The 17073-nt window shown below is 41.6% G+C and overlaps 1 protein-coding gene across 5 annotated transcripts in view; it reads right to left on the bottom strand.

Moving 5' to 3' along the window:
* The window catches only part of MPHOSPH9 (M-phase phosphoprotein 9), a 59410-nt gene that overhangs the window by 22696 nt on the left and 19641 nt on the right, over nucleotides 1-17073 (bottom strand). For 4 of the 5 annotated variants that reach the window (XM_039245682.1, XM_039245744.1, XM_039245953.1 and 1 more), the window contains 5 exons: nucleotides 13485-13610; nucleotides 12864-13321; nucleotides 12145-12300; nucleotides 8458-8545; nucleotides 4993-5208 (listed from right to left, as the gene is read on the bottom strand). In XM_039245682.1, coding sequence (XP_039101613.1) covers nucleotides 4993-5208; nucleotides 8458-8545; nucleotides 12145-12300; nucleotides 12864-13321; nucleotides 13485-13610 — 1044 coding nt within the window. The remainder of the gene's footprint in view (nucleotides 1-4992; nucleotides 5209-8457; nucleotides 8546-12144; nucleotides 12301-12863; nucleotides 13322-13484; nucleotides 13611-17073) is intronic. The other variant, XM_039245813.1, reaches the window with a different exon arrangement.

Genomic DNA, 17073 nt, shown 5'->3' with positions numbered 1-17073 from the left:
GTGCGGATAGCGTGGAGCCTGCTTGGGATTCTTGCTCTCCTCTCTCTCTCTCTCTGCCCCTCCCCTGAGTGCTCTCTCTCTCAAAATAAACATTTTTAAAAAGTTTAAAACAAAAGTAAAAATAAAAAATAAAATTTCAAGAAATAACATAAGCACTTTATTTAGAAATACTGGGGCGCCTGGGTGGCTCAGTCAGGTCATGATCTCACGGTTTGTGAGTTCGAGCCCCACATCAGGCTCTGTGCTGACAGCTCAGAGCCTGGAGCCTGCTTCAGATTCTGTGTCTCCCTCTCTCTCTGCCCCTCCCCTGCTTGCACGGTCTCTCAAAATTAAAAAAAAAAAAAAATTTTAAGTATATGTTGTATTTTCATTTTAATTCAATTAAAGATTTTTTTAATTTTTAAACATTTATTCATTTTTAAGAGACAGAGTGTGAGTGAGAGAGAGACAGAGAGAGAGGAAGACACAGAATCCGAAACAGGCTCCAGGCTCTGAGATGTCAGCACAGAGCCCGATGCAGGACTCAAAACTCACGGACCACGAGATCATGACCTGAGTTCAAGTCAGACACTCAACCAACTCAGCCACCCAGGCATCCCTAAAAAAAATTTTTTTTAAGAAAAGAATTTCCAGCTCAGGTCCAGGATGCTGCAGAGAAGAGACAAGCTATCCCTGCTACATCCAGTCCAAGTTCCCAGACTACTGAGTCCATGACCAGAATATGTCCAATTTGGGGCTCACCTGGGTTAAAGCTCTGGTAATTGAAACAATACCCAAGAGGTACTTGCACAGGTTTGCGTAAGGAGACATGTTTAGGAATGCTCATGGCACTGTTGCTCTTAATGGCAATAAAAAGAAATTGGTAACAGGAAAATAAATTGTGAAAGAATCACAGAGTGGAAGGCTACACAACAATGAGAACAAATGAACCAGTGCTAACACATCTGCTTGAATAAATCTTACAAATGAAAAAAGTTGCACAGTAGTGAATATAGCGTAATAACATTTATAAAAAGCTCTATGATATGCTAAATAACACAGAGAAGCATACACACATGTAATGATACGAATACAGACATGGGAAGATATTCCCACTATTCACATCAGTCACTCCTAAGAAGGCAGGGGTGATCAGAAATGGGTGCATGGGGGGACTTCAATTATATCTGTGGTATTTTAAATCCGAAGATGAGTGGCTGGTCCACGTGTATATTTTTCTTTTTATATACTTGTAATATTTAAAATATGTTTAAAATAAAAATAAATAGAAGATGCATGTATCAGCATGGTAAATCTCAGAAGCAATGCTGCAAAAAAACAGGTTGCAGGAAGGGGTACGTGGCTGGCTCACTCAGTAGAACATGCAAATCTTGACCTCAGAGATGTGAGTTCAAGCCCCACGCTGGGCGTGGAGCCTACATAAAAATAAAAAAACAAAACAGGCTGCTGCAAGGTATAGGTGGTACAATACAATTCATACATGGATCATAAACATTACTATATACTGTTTATAGACACATGGTTTGGAGCAAAAGTAGAAAGAAATGCGTGGGGAAAACCAAGAGCGAATCCAGCATAGCAGGTAGAAGAGAAAGGAATGGGGTATTTCAATTGTATCTGCAGGCAGCTGGTGTGGACGTTCTATATATTACTCTGTGTGTTCCCCTAGGCTTAACATACAGTGATATAACAAATGCAAACAAAGAAGGTGTCATCACTGGCAACATTAGTATAATTTTAATTCAAAACAACATTCCAGTGATCCTTTGCTGCTTCACAGCCACTCCAACATAATTGTGGTAGGTTTTTGAATAATTAAAAACAATGCCCCCCCCCGCCGCAGTACCAATGAACATGCCTTGTACTAGATCTTCGTTTCTAAATATAATTTCATACTTAAAGGAACCAGGGCTCCTTGGAAACATGAGTGATTTAGGGCTCGGACTGGGAAAGTACAAGATGAGCTTGGAATATCTTGCTGTGCCAGGAAGCGTGCATGTGCTCAGAGAATGACAGAAACGCACCAGAAGGACACAGGAGCCCGCCAGCCAGACGCTGCCCCACTAGCCAAAAGGAGGACAGAGCAAGCAACAAAATAACAACCATAACGACGACAAAAAGAACTGTAACTCACTGAATAAAATAAGAATCCATGAATCCACGCTGACATAAATAAACAAAGGAGAGCAGAGAGGTCCTCCTTTCAGAAAAATGTACAAGGGTAACAGAAAAACCATTTGGCAACCATCACGGTAATTGCTTGTTTCAGGAAAGACTCCTCAGTTGATGCTAAAGCTAGTGGGTCAAAGTCTGATGAGAAGACAGTAACTTACCAAGTCTTAAAATATCCCCTAAAACTTATTAATTCCAAATGGGGAATTATCACTTTAGAGTGGAGACACCAGGCAAACAGCACCTTACCCCAGAGATGAGCGTTAACACCACAAAGGGAACATGGGCCTCCCGAAAGGATATGCTAAGGGCTCAGCTCCCTTCATTCCTGTGCATTACAACAACCTGAATCTGACTGCAAAATATAAACCCACACTGAAGAACATTCTACAACAGTGCTGCCCAACAGAACTTTCTGCAGCACTGGGGTGTCCTCTACCTGCACTGCCCAATGGGGAAGCCACAGCCACATGCGGCCGCTGACAGAATGCTAAAGCACGTAAGGTCAAATGTTAAGATTTAGAATCAACGTGAAAGGTATCTGCAAAGCTCTTATACAATTTTTGCTACGTTCTGTAAGTCTGATATAAGGCAAAGTAAACGGTGCAAGAAGTTTTAAAACCCAGGATTCCATCAAGTACTCACATACAAAAATTATACTATTAATACACATGAGTAAGAACAGTAATAACCAGGGGCACCTGGGTGTCTCGGTTGGTTAAGCATCCGACTCTTGATTTCCACTCATGTCATGATCTCATGGTTCATGAATTTGTGGGTTCAAGCCCTGCATCAGGCTCCGTGGCTGACAGCATGGAGCCTGCCTGGGATTCCGTCTCCCCCACCCCCTGCCCCTCTCCTGCTTGCAGTCTCTCTCTCCCAAAATTAAATAAATAAATAAATAAACAAACAAACAAACAAACATACATTTTAAAAAGAACAGTAATAACCAAAACCATGTGAAGTTCTAATCAAGTATGACATAGTGAACAGAGTGTTTATACCCACTCTCTCCTGAAACCTGACTGGCAGAGAATGAAATACACAGGCTTAGTGATATCATGCGCTGAAAATGGCCCTTTCCCTCAGTGGTCTTTCTCCCAATATTCCATAACTACAGTCTAGCCATGGGAGAAACATCAGACTAATACCATTGGACGTCCAACAAAATCCCTGCCCAGGCCTCCTCAAAACTGTCTAGGTCATCAAAAACAAGGAAAGTCTGGGGCGCCTGGGTGGCTTAGTCGGTTAAGCGTCCAACTTTCGCTTAGGTCATGATCTCGCGGTTCGTGGGTTCGAGCCCCGCGTCAGGCTCTGTGCTGACTGCCAGCTCAGAGCCTGGAGCCTGTTTCAGTCTGTGACTCCCTCTCTCTCTGACCCTCCCCTGCTCACGCTGTCTCTCTCTCTCTCCTAGAAATAAATAAAACATAAAAAAAAAAAAAAAACAAAAAAAAACAAGGAAAGTCTGAGAAACTGTCAGAGGTGAAAGGAGCCTGAGGAAGCATCAGGACACCTAAATGTACTCCGTGGGACCTGGGACTGAGAGAGAACACTAGGTAAAAACAAACGAAATCTGAAAAAGCTATGGAATTTACTTAACAATAATGTATCAATATTGGCTCATTAACTGCTGCAAACATACCATGCTAATGTGAGATGTTAATAACAGAACTGTGCAGGGCATATGGGAATGCGACACTATCTTCTCAGTTTTTCTGTAAATCTGAAAGTGTTGTAAAAAAATAAAGTCTTTTTTTTTTTTTTAACATTTATTCATTTTTGAGAGACACAGAGAGATACAGTGCAAGCGGAGGCGGGGCAGAGAGAGAGAGGGAGATCCAGAATCCGAAGCAGAATCAGGCTCTGAGCCGTCAGCACAGAGCCCAACGTGGGACTTGAACTCACGAACCATGAAATCATGACCTGAGCCAAAGTCTGATACTTAACTAACTGAGCCACCCAGGCACCCCTAAAGTATTTTTTTTTATTTTTTTTTTTTAGGGTTTATTTATTTTTGAGAATGAAAGGGGGGTGGGGCGGAGAAAGAGGGAGAACAGAATCTGAAGCAGGCTCCAGGCTCTGAGCTGTCAGCACAGAGCCCAAAGCGGGGCTCGAACCCACAAACTGTGAGATCAAGACCTGAGCCAAAGTCAGATACTTAACTGACTGAGCCACCCAGGTACCCCCTAAAGTATTTTTTTAAAAAGTGTGACTGTACTCCCTCTCTCTCTGCCCCTCTCCCACTCATGCTCTCTCAAAAATAAATAAAAATTAAAAAAATATATTTACATGTATTATCTTCCTAAAAATAAATATTAAAAAAATCAAAGTAACAACAATCTAATGCAACAGCTGAAGTACTTTCAGATTTCTTTACGTACCATGACAAAGGTTATTAGGACAAACCTAGGGAAAAAAATACCCAACCCAAAACCTAATGCAGTTTCAATGTTATACAAATTCAAACTTTAAGCGACATTACAGCAGAGTGGAAAAATTCTAAATCTAGTTTATTTTATCCATCCAGCCACACAGACCTGATTTATGATAGCTCAAAAGTTGACCCGCTAGAGGCAAAAAGTGTGAGGGAAACACCACAGCTCTGGAAGCTCTGACTTTGTACTTCAAGATAAGACCTAATAGACTCAATCGGGAGAATCTATATTTGCAGCTACAGCAAAGTTATGTAAAAACAAAACAAAACAAAACAAAAAAAACTTGGAAAAAAAATTTTTTTAAATAAATACTGTAAGAGTTTAACATCTAAAACAACTTTTAGCCAGCCCTGTCACAGGTAGGTTTCCATTATTTGTCACTTACATCTTGAAACATTTTGTTTTCCTGTTTCAGTCTTGCTTCTTTATCATCTGAGAGTTTGTAAGCATTCTCAAAGGCTTCTTCTAAATCCTGCAGTCGAGACTTTAGTCGAATGATGGTATTGTCTTTTTCTTTATTACTTGTTCTCATTTCCTCAATCCGTTCCTGCAAAATTTTGGAAGCATTGCTGGCTGCATTGAAGCGTTCTCTGAAATCATTCTACAAAATAAATACAAGGATCATAAATTGTTTTTAAAAAATAGACATTTCAATAGCAGCTAATAAATTGTGGACATCAAACACTAAAAGAAAAGTAATAAAATAAAACCTAAAAATGGAAATCAACAAACTTAATATTTAAATAAAAAGGATTATTCTGCTAAAGTAACAGCTTCAGGGGCACCCAGCTTGTTCAGTCAGTGGAGTGTGTGAAACTTGCTCTCACAGGATACGTTTAAGGCTCATATTGGGTATAGAGATTACTCAAAAATAAAATCTATAGGGGCACCTGGGTGGCTCAGTTGGTTAAGCGTCCAACTTTGGCTCTGGTCATGATCTCGTGGTTCGTGGGTTTGGGCCCCACATCAAGCTCTGTGTTGACAGCTCAGAGCCTGGAGCCTGCTTCGGATTCTGGGTCTCCCTCTCTCTCTGTGCCCTCCCCTGCTCATGCTCTGTGTCTCTCTCTCAAAAATAAATAAACATTGGGGTGCCTGGGTGGCTCAGTCGGTTAAGGGTCCGACTTCAGCTCAGGTCATGATCTCACAGTTCGTGGGTTCGAGCCCTGCATTGGGCTCTGTGCTGACAGCTAGCTCAGAGCCTGGAACCTGCTTCTGATTCTGTCTCCCTCTCTCTCTGACCCTCCCCTGCTCATGCTGTCTGTCTCTCTCTCTCTCAAAAAAATAAATAAAACATTAAAAAAATTTTAAATAAATAAACATTAAAATAATTAATTAATTAATTAGCATCAGACTATTGGCCTAAGCTCAAGTCATAGTCTCACGGTCCATGGGTTCAAGCCCCACGTCTGACTCTGTGCTAGCAGCATAGAGCCTGCTTGGGATTCTCTGTCTCTTTCTCTCGGCCCCTCCATTGCTTGTGCTATCTCTGTCTCTCTCAAAATAAATAAAACTTTAAAAATTTTCTAAAAAAAAATATTCAATCAATAATAGCTTCATGAGACTGTCATGAAATACAGACAGAAAACCATTTCTGGCATTGTACTGCTGGACTCACCTGTAGGTCACTTTAATGAAAAAAATAACCATGGCTATTAAGAAAATGATTTTGAAAGGGCAGCTGGAGTCTGTTGCCCCACATTAATATTTAGGAAAAATCAAGCATTTCTTACCCTATTCTCTTACTTACTACGAAAATAAAACATTCAAAATACATCTCAATGTTAATGTTCATTCAACAACCATTTCTTGAATATCCACTAGGTACCAGGCACTAGGGTACAAGAAATAGAAGATTAGCAAGAAAGACCAGTCCCTGACTTTGAGAAGTTCACAGTTTAGGAGACAAAGACAACTTAAAAAAAAAAAAAAGATCAAAGAAAGACAAAGAAATAGTTCACAGAACATAACTGGCATTTTCCATCAAAATGTTACTAACAAGATTTCACATAGAAGAATAAAACTTGGTAACACATGAAAAAGTATTTTAAAATATTAAAATATTAAGCATCTGACTTCAGCTCAGGTCATGATCTCATAGTTCCCAAGTCTGAGTCCCTCATAGGACTCTGTGCTGACAGCTCAGAGCCTGGAGCCTGTTTTAGATTCTGTGTCTCCCTCTCTCTCTGCCCCTCCTCCGTTCACGTCTATCTGTCTCTCTTAAAAATAAACATTAAAAAAAATTTAATTTTTGGGGCGCCTGGGTGGCTTAGTCGGTTAAGCNAAAAAAAAAAAAGGACTTTAGGGGCGCCTGGGTGGCTTAGTCGGTTAAGCGTCCGACTTTCGGTCAGGTCATGATCTCGCGGTTCGTGCGTTCGAGCTCCCCGTCGGGCTCTGTGCTGACTGCCAGCTCGGAGCCTGGAGCCTGTTTCAGTCTGTGACTCCCTCTCTCTGACCCTCCCCTGCTCACGCTGTCTCTCTCTCTCTCTTCTAGAAATATATAAAACATTAAAAAAAAAATTTAATTTTTAAGTTTATGTATTCCTAGTTATACATCCAAGAAAATTTAAAACCTAAGTCCACATAAAATCTTGTATACAAATATTCAAGTAATAATAGTCAAAAAATCAAAACAACCCAAACATCCATCACCTAATGAATGAATAAACATGGTCTATCCACAACAGAGTATTATTCAACCATAAAAAACAATGAAATACATATCCATGCTACAGCATGGATAAATCTTGAAAACAATCCTAAGTGGAAGAAGCTGGACACAAAAGGTCACATATATATGATTCTATTTATACCAATGTCCAGAATAGGCAAATCCAAAGCACAGAAAGTAGGGTAGTGCTTGCTCAGGGCTGGAAACAAGGGGTTTTGGGGTGAGGAGGGAAAGGCTGACGGTTAACGGTTTCAGAGTTTCTTTTTATTTATTTATTTATGTTTTTAATGTTCTTTTATTTATTTGTGAGACAGAGAGAGGAGGAGAGAGTGAGCCGGGGAAGGGCAGGAAGTGGGAGAGAGAATTCTGCTGCCAGCACCAGAGCCTGGTGTGGAGCTCAATCTCATGAACCTTGAGATCATGACCTGAGCCGAAATCAAGAGTCAGACACTCAACCAACTGAGCCATCCAGGTGCCCCCGGGGCTTCTTTCTGAGTGAGAAAATATTCTGAGCTAGCTGTCAGCACAGAGCCTGACATGGGGCTCGAACCCACAAACCGTGAGATCATGACCTGAGCTGAAGTCGGACGCTTAACTTACTGAGCCACCCAGGCACCCCTTGAGTGAGAAAATATTCTACAACTGACTGTAGTGATGCTTGCACAAGTTTGCAAATATACTAAAAACCACAGAATTGTACACTTTCAGAGAGTGAGTTTCATGATATACAAATTATACCTCAATAAAAATAATAAAAACCTTGGGACGCCTAGTGGCTCAGTAGGTTAAGTGTCTGACTTCAGCTCAGGTCATGATATTGCGGTTCGTGGGTTCGAGCCCCGCGTCGGGCTCTGTGCTGATGGCTAGCTCAGAGCCTGGAGTCTGTTTCAGATTCTGTGTCTCCCTCTCTCTCTGACTCTCCCCTGCTCATGCTGTCTCTCTCTCTCTCTCAGAAATAAATAAAAACATTAAAAAATAATAATAATAAAAACTTTAAAGGGTAAAAGTATCTTATCCTATGAAGCCAGTAGCATTCAAAATATAAACTTACTTAAGACAACCTAAAGGTTAAAAACACATAGCCAATGTTTTCATAAAACTATTAGTTTGTCTCTAAAGTTCAGTTAATAAAAAGGCTTACATTCTTAACATTAAGCCACTCAACAACAAAAGAGTACTTACGACTTCTATTTCCAGCAAATTGTTCTTATTTTCAAGTGCTCTCACACGACTAGTTGCTTCATTCAGAGCACTATCTAATTGGCCACATCTAAAAACCATAAGTTGAAAAGAAACATTAGCAGATAAAATCCTTTCCCTTAGAAGTATTCTATAAATCCGATTCTCCAATATATAATACAAAACAAATCCTCCAATGTTAGTGAACACTCAGGGTGCCATTTTCATAAAATACATCCCAATAAACCTGATATCATTTTCCAGAGATTATAATATGAAAAGATCTCTAATAGGTAAGTGAGAAAGGAAAACTACGAAAGACATTTGTACACCCGTGTTGACAGCAATATGCACACTAGCCAAAAGAGGAAGCAAGCCAAGTGTCCCTGAGAGCTGAATGGACAAACGAAATGTGGTCTATCCATGCAGTGGAATAGGATTCGGCCTTAAAAAGGATGGCTGTCCAAAGCCTGCTATGATGTGGATGAACCTTGAGGGCATTATGCTCAGTGAAGTAAGCCAGACACAGAAGTTTGCTTCCACTTGTACCCAAGTTCATCTGAGGCGTTAAATTCATAGACAGAAAGTAGGATGGTGGGTACTAGAGGGTGGGGGTGCTGGGAATACAGACTTGTTGTTTAATGGGTACAGGGGATCAGGGTTGCAAGATGGAAAGTTCAAGTTGCGAGATGGATGGTGCTGATAGTTGCCCAAGAACATGAATGTACTTTATACCAGCAAAATGGTTAACATGGTAAATTTTGTTATTTATATTTTACACTAAAAAATAAAATTTTAATTTAAAAATACAAGATATAAAAGAATGCATAAACTGCTTGATCTTTGTTACGAAAAAAAAACTACACATAAATATGTGTATTGTTAATTCTAGGAAATAAAACTTAAGTCTGGAAACTTAGAGGTCGGGTAGGGAGACTTTTCATATTCTATCCCTCTGCACTTTTCCACATGAGTATGAATGTATTCTTATAATTAAAGACCTTCTTCATAAAGTTAATCATCACATAACCTTAAAATCGTAAAAAACACAGAAGAATTCGGTTATCATTGTGACTCCATGTTCATGAGTACAAAACAATATTTATTTGGCATTCATTACATGTCAAGTCCATGTTAAGCACTTACATTCATCCTCACAATCCTGAGTTAGGACTGTCATCATTAGCATTTTACAGATGAGAAAACAAAATGAAGCTGAATTCCTCTTGGGTTATAAGCCATCATATTACACATTATATCACATCACTTCTAAACCCAGCAGTCTGGCTCCAGAGGTCACGTTCCTAACCACTGTGCGTTGATGCCACATAGAAATGAAATATGGATTAAACCATTCTAGAAAGAAAGAGCACTAAATAGTCAAGTGTAGGTGTGTTAACTCTATTTCTGTTTTAATTCTCACACTGAGTCTGGCAGAAGATTGTGTCACACAGCAATCTGACATTGCAGCTGGCCCTCAAGAGAAGTGTCCATGGCCCAATGTACAAGAGAAGAGTCTGTGGCCCCATGTACAAGAGAAGCGTCCATGACCCCGTCTACAGAAGTGTCCATGGCCCCATGTACAAGAGAACTGTCCGTGACCCCGTCTACAGGAGAAGTGTCCGTGGCCCTATCTATAAAAGAAGTGTCTGTGGTCCCGTCTACAGAAGAGTCCGTGGCCCCATGTACAAGAGAAGTGTCCGCGGCCCCGTCTATAGGAGAAGAGTCCGTGGCCCCATGTACAAGAGAAGTGTCCGTGGCCCCATCGGCAGGTCCAGGGGGGTTCTCCTATTTTAACTTTAGGTCTGAAAAACCCTGATGTGTATGCTGACAACTTAAACTTGGTTTTCATCTTTGGTGAATCATTTCAGTTCTGGATGCCTGCAACCACTGCTATGCATTTGCATGCTGTCCTTCGGCCCACCCCAGTGCCCTGACTGCTGCTGTCCCTGTTAGGACACAGCCATTTACTCAAACCCTGACTTCCGATCTGTCCTACCCACACTGCCTCACCACTCTATGGCTCCAGCAGCTTCTAGACAGACAAGTGCGTTAATCAGCTATCATTCCTAGGTGCCTTCTCTGGTGGCCTATCTTTAACCCAATGAGGTCTACTGGCTTCTTTCATACTCATTTTCCCCAGGAAGGACCTACAGTCATCTTTGACTTCTTAAAAACAAACAAACAACAACAACAAAACGAGAACCACCTTCCCCTAGCCTGCTATCTACTCTTTTCCTTTTATCCCAGACAACCTATCCCTGGCTGTTTTCATATTACTGCCCTCGACCACGGCACTCCCAGTCTCACCCTCAATCCCACCTCCAGCCCCACCCCCAGCAGCACAACAGAGCTGTAGTAACACTCAGGTAGTTGACAGCACGTTAACTACACAGCAACCACAAACCAATATAAAGGCTAGTTTTCCTACAATTCTTCAAGTTAAACTATTAACTGGACCCAAAGATTTCAGTTCCCTCCTAATCTTTTTTCAAGGGGCTTTGTCTTTTTTTGCCTTAAAAAACAATACTTTGCTGCTATACTGACCTAAGGAGTTGTTGTTATTTTTTAATGTTTGTTTATTTTTGAGAGACAGAGAGAGTGCAAATGAGGGAGGGACAGAGAGAGAGAAAGGGGGAGGAAGAGGATCCCAAGCAGGCTCCACACTGTCAGCGCAGAGTCTAATATGGGAGAGATCATGTGAGATCATGGCCTGAGCTAAAATCAAGAGCTGGACACTTGGGGTGCCTGGCTGGCTCAGTTAGTTAAGTGCACTGACAGCACAGAGCCTGCTTGGGATTCTATCTCCCCCTCTCTCTTCTCCTCCCCTGCTCTCTCTCTCTCAAAATAAATTTAAAATTTTTTAAAGGGGGGTGTTGCATGGGTCGCTCAGTTAGTTAAGCGTCTGGTCATGATCTCACGGTTTGGGAGTTGGAGCTCTGCATCGGGCTCTCTGCTCAGCGCCCACTTTGGGTCCTCTGTCCCCCTCTCTCTGCTCCTCTGCCCTACTCCCCTCTCTCTCAAAAATAAATATTTAAAAAACAACAAAAAAAAAGAATAGACTGAGCCACCCAGGTGCCCCAAACTGGGCTTTCAATCTTATTTAAATCCTATTTAAATGTAAAGTATGTTGCAAGTATGCTGTTATTAATACTAGTGAAGGCATCAAATTTTGTTAATGATTCTCTCCTTAAAACAGGTATACAGGGGCGCCTGGGTGGCTTAGTCGGTTAAGCGTCCGACTTTCGCTTAGGTCATGATCTCGCGGTTCGTGGGTTCGAGCCCCGCATCGGGCTCTGTGCTGACTGCCAGCTCAGAGCCTGGAGCCTGTTTCAGCCTGTGACTCCCTCTCTCTCTGACCCTCACCTGCTCACGCCGTCTCTCTCTCTCTCCTAAAAATAAATAAAACATTAAAAAAAAAAAAAAAAAAAAAAAAAAACAGGTATACAGGTATCTTTAACATAACTGTCCCCCGTGTTTCCATGTTGGTTACTTGTCTGTACAGGGTAATTGCTTACACAGGTTCAGGAATGTCTGGGTTCAAGTTCCTTAGGCAAACAGGTCTCTGTTAAAAATTTCAAATCTAAAGCACATCTTTGCAAAGTGTTTCATCACAATTAAATATACTTAGGAAAAAATAACATATCCATCGGAGAAATCCTAACTTTATAGCTGAAGTGTAAGTTTTACCTGTCCACGAGAATTTGATTGGTTTTCTTCCAGTCTTCAACTGCAGAAATCTCCTTTGCCTCCAGTTTCTGTTTCAAAGTATTTATTTCTGACTCATAATAAGCTCGAAGATCGGCTATGTGTCGAGCATGCTTCTCCTTCAGATTCTGCCGAATCCTGTAGGTGAGGGCAAAATAATTTCTTAGTAAAAAATTTCCGGGGCGCCTGGGGGACTCAGTCGGTTAAGTCTCCAACTTCGGCTCAGGTCATGATCGCGCGGTTCGTGGGTTCGAGCCCCACGTCAGGCTCTGTGCTGAGAGATAGCTCAGAGCCTAGAGCCTGTTTCAGATTCTGTATCGCCCTCGCTCTCTGACCCTCCCCTGTTCACACAGTCTCTCTCTCTCAGAAATAAATAAAACATTAAAAAAAATTTTTTTTAATTTCCTCACTCTCCACTTCACAAGGGAAACCAAGAACACTATATTTCTCGAAAGCAAAACTATAGTCTTCCTCTGGACACCCACAGAAAACATAACAGATCAATATACATGCTGACAACTAATTAAGTAAAAAAACAAAGACATGGATTAATTTTTAGATGCTCTACCTTAAAAATGCTGTATCTCTTTTTTTTTTAAGACTTTATACATTAGTGAAAGTCAATAAAAATCATTTTCATCATTCAAGCAGACATCAGAGAAAATCTAGTAACATTACAAGCCACGCGCTGAAACACATACTTAGAAAGTATCACAGGGTCTTCCAGGGAAGTCAGTGAAATGCATTCTGGGACACTGTTGGCCGTCGCTGGAAGCTGAGACTGACTGGCTGAGGCTGAAGTTACTGTGACGGTGTTTTCTTCGTCTACAGTGTTGACCGAGATGTCATTACTAGCAGTAGTGCACACCGACGGAAACACGGAGCTGCTCCTACTGTCGCTTGGGAATCCGTGATTTTTCCAAGAGTCCACTGGTGATGCTTTTGTATTTGAAGGATATTTTGGGAATCCAGATGACTGAGAAGCAATATTACTTGCTTGTGAAAATGAGTCTATGTCAGAGTGACTAGACATACTGGGGTCTAGAACAGAGTCTGGCGAAAAGGATATTCTGTCATCGAGGGCGTTCAAAAAGCCTTGTGGTTGAATCCCTGAAATCTGATTTGGCTTCATGTGTAACGTTGGATCTAGAGTTAGTACCTAGAAATTAAGGCAGACAACAGTAAGGTTTTGCCCTCAGCACTCAGTGTGTGTTTTTAAGTGAGTAAGCTTTAGATCTCCTAGGGAAAATAAAGCTTGAGATAAAGGTTGAGAGTCATGAAGCATCTTTCATTTTCATTCAGCAGGGTGTTGCCAACTTTACCTCTGGTGGATGATTTGGGTTGGAAGCAGAAGTGAGATTCCTCTCAGGTAACTGCTTGTTTTCCCTTTGTTTTTTATGATAAATATCCTTCAGTGATGGTAGCTTCATCTCATTACTAGTATTAGACTTAAAGATATGAAACAAAATTATTTAAGTGGTATCATCAATGATGAAAAAAGTTCACTGATATCAAGATCAGCACCACAAAAAGATTTCTGAAAGATTTTAAATGCACTGAGACTCCAGGCTGTCAGACTTATAAAACAAGTTTCGATGTCATTACCCATTAATTATGAGTCTCCCTCAGAATGAAAAAAAAAAAATTGTATCCCCTAATAATAAATATTAAGGTGATAATCTGAACCTAGGTTATTCAGTAGCCTCAGAATACTTCCAAAGAATTAAAAACCATGGTAGTTCTCCCTACTCAAGATAAAAACGAATTTTTGAGGTAAGAAAAGACTTCACGATGAAAGAAGGAATCCGTTTTAAGAAGGCTTCTGGCTAGATTAACACTGTGTGACTCAAGGAGACAGGTATACGGAGATGGAGTTCCTTACCTATTTTCCTACTTTTTTAATAGTTGGCAGGAGCGCCTGGGTGGCTCAGTCAGTTAAGCATCTGACTTCAGCTCAACTCATGATCTCACGGTTCGTAGGTTCGAGCCCTGCATTGGGCTCTGTACTGACAGCTAGCTCAGAGCCTGAAGCCTGTTTCGGATTCTGTATCTCCCTCTTTCTCTGACCCTCCCCCACGCTGTCTCTGTCTGTCTCTCTCTTTCTCAGAAATAAATAAAACATTAAAAAAAAAAAAAAAAGAGTTGGCAGACCAAGAAAAAGTGTCAAGAAGTTACCCAATGGAAATAAGCTCCCTTTTAAGTTAATAAAATAAGAACATATGACCCTAATTCCTACAGCTTGAAATCAGGCTTTGTCATGCTGGAAATGTTGCAAAGAGGGCTAAGCTCCAAATAGTAAAACCCCAGCCTCAAATCACTTCAAAGTGGGACCTACTGTAGGGCATGATGGGGTATCGTTTAACTCAGGCCTCAAATTTAAACTCTCTTAAACGGAGTTATGGATTCAGCAAGAGATACATTGAAAGCACTCGAAGAATATATTCACATATAGCTTTAAATGTGTGTCCCATTTCCACACCCTACACAAGCTGCAGCTTACCATAAATTAATATGTTTTAATAAACCCTGTAACTAGTTTGTGGATATGACAAACTTTTTACTTGTGCATTAAAGGCATTAATTTTCTGAATGTAAACCCTTAAAATTTACCACAATTTCTGTAATCCTACTCTGGAATTTTACTTTTTTTAATTAAAAAAATTTTTAATGTTTATTTCTGAGTGAGAGAGAGGGGAGTGGGAGGGGCAAAGAGAGGAGGAGACAGAATCGGAAACAGGCTCCAGGCTCCAAGCTGTCAGCACAGAGCCCGATGTGGGGCTCGAACCCATGAACCGCGAGATCATGACCTGAGCTGAAGTCAGACGCTTAACCGACTGAGCCACCCAGGCGCCCCTGGAATTTTACTGTTTTTACACCAACAACCTAAATGCCCCTTTCAAGCTGGAAGCCTGTGACAAGCAGGGCACTCTGCATACGGCCCTGAGCCTGGGGGCTCTCTGCCCACTGCCGCTCCAGACCTGGAGGAGCCCCACCAGGGCACACTGCTGGAATGACTCTATTCAGAGCTCGTGGTAGCGTAAGGAACCAATCCTCGCCATTTTCCACTTCTGTGATTTCCTTTCACATTTTAACATCTCTGAAGTTAGGATGCCTCTTGTAATTAATGGCATCTTAACACTGCTTTCAGTCAAGGGGCATTCGTGACATAACCGTCATTGCCTGCTCATAAGCACATATCGAAGGCATCCAAATTGGCCAGGTGTCAGCAGCAGAAGCCCTGAGAACCAGTATGTAAGGGATGGTGAATCACAGATGTTTAGCAACCTTCCCCATCTGGGGGCGGAAAGGAGGCCAGTTCTACAGAACTACCAGGCCCGGTAAAAACTCAGCGCCAAGGCCTTGCGCCCGAGCCAATCCCCAAAGCTCCTGATGGCTCCAGGACGACGGGACGTGGAAAACAGAGAAACCAACACTGAGGTGGAAAGAGAGCGCAAGCCTCTGGAGGCGAAAAAGTTTTAACCAATTTATTTCACTTATATCATCCTTTTTAAGTACGTATAAGAGTTGTATGACAAAAACCAATGTTCGATTACAAGGTCTATGAGCTCTTTGAGTAAGAATAAAATACAAATTCTAAGTTGTGAGAAAGCACTGATACAGTGCTTTTTGTTTTTGTTATAATAATTTTTTTTAAGTTTATTTACTTCTTTTTGAGAAGGAGAGTGAGCAAATGAGCAGGGGCGGGGGAGAGAGAAGAGAGAGAGGGAGAGAGAGAACCCCAAGCGGACTCTGAGCTGTCAGCACAAGAGCCTCATGTGGGGCTCCCGCTCATGAAGCACGAGGTCACGACCTGAGCCAAAACCAAGAGTAGGAGGCCCGGCCAGCTGCGCCACCCAGGCGCCTGAGGATAATTTGTTGTTGTTGTTAGACTATGAAACAGGAAGTTTTAAAATTGTCAGTATCTTAGAATCACCAAAATACAGTATTCACTTATTACTGATGGTGCAGATCGCATCACACACACAGTGAGCTCTGTAATCACACAGCCCACCGCGGCTTCCGGCCCCTCGCAATCTCACTCCCCAGCTTTCCTTTCCTGGTGTTTATCTGTCTCTCTCTTTTGCTGCTTTCCTGAAGGACGGCATGCTGGTTTCTACCCCTCTCTGGTCCTCCGATGTCTATGCGTATGCTGTCTCCCCACTGCCGCACGACGCCGGTTCCTCGTGCTGAGAGAGCTCCTGGCTACCTTCACTGTAATCTCTCCTTTCCCCAACCTACTTTCCCACCACCTGAATGTACACATGCTGGGTAAAGAAAATATTTACATTTTGTGCTCAAAGAAAATGATTACAGCAAATTAAAATGCTCAGCATTATGGTACAAATGGATCCGCAGGAGGGTAGAATAGGATGGAGAATCAAAACCAGATGTAGGAACAGCGGAAGTGGTTATCTGCAGACCTACTATATTCAGAATGGTGGGCACAAAATCATCCATTTGATTTTACAACACATTAGCCGGGCATTTTTAATTCCATTTTTAAGTAACTTTCCTATGATCGATCACAAAGGCAACGGATGAGAGACCACATTTGAAACCAAGTACAATTTAAAGCCCACACTTCTTTTGGGGCACCTGGGTGGCTCAGTCAGTTGAGCATCCGACTTCAGCTCAGGTCATGATCTCATGGCTTGTGAGTTGGAGCCCTGTGTGAGGCTCTGTGCTGACAGCTCAGAGCCTGGAGCCTGCTTCAGATTCTGTGTCCCTCTCTCGCTCTGCCCCTGCCCTGCTCACGCTCTGTCTCTGTCTCTCTCCTTCTCAAGGATAAATAAAACAATAAATAAATAAAGCCCATGCTTCCTTCAGTATATCAGAAATTGGAAAAACACAAAATTTATAACGGAACAGGACACTGAACTGTAACTGTATGACACAAACACATACACACAA

Source organism: Hyaena hyaena, unplaced genomic scaffold (assembly GCF_003009895.1).
Source record: "Hyaena hyaena isolate Hyena2069 unplaced genomic scaffold, ASM300989v1 scaffold_0, whole genome shotgun sequence".
NCBI classification, from domain to species: Eukaryota; Metazoa; Chordata; class Mammalia; order Carnivora; family Hyaenidae; genus Hyaena; species Hyaena hyaena.
This window is presented reverse-complemented; position numbering and strand designations above follow the sequence as displayed.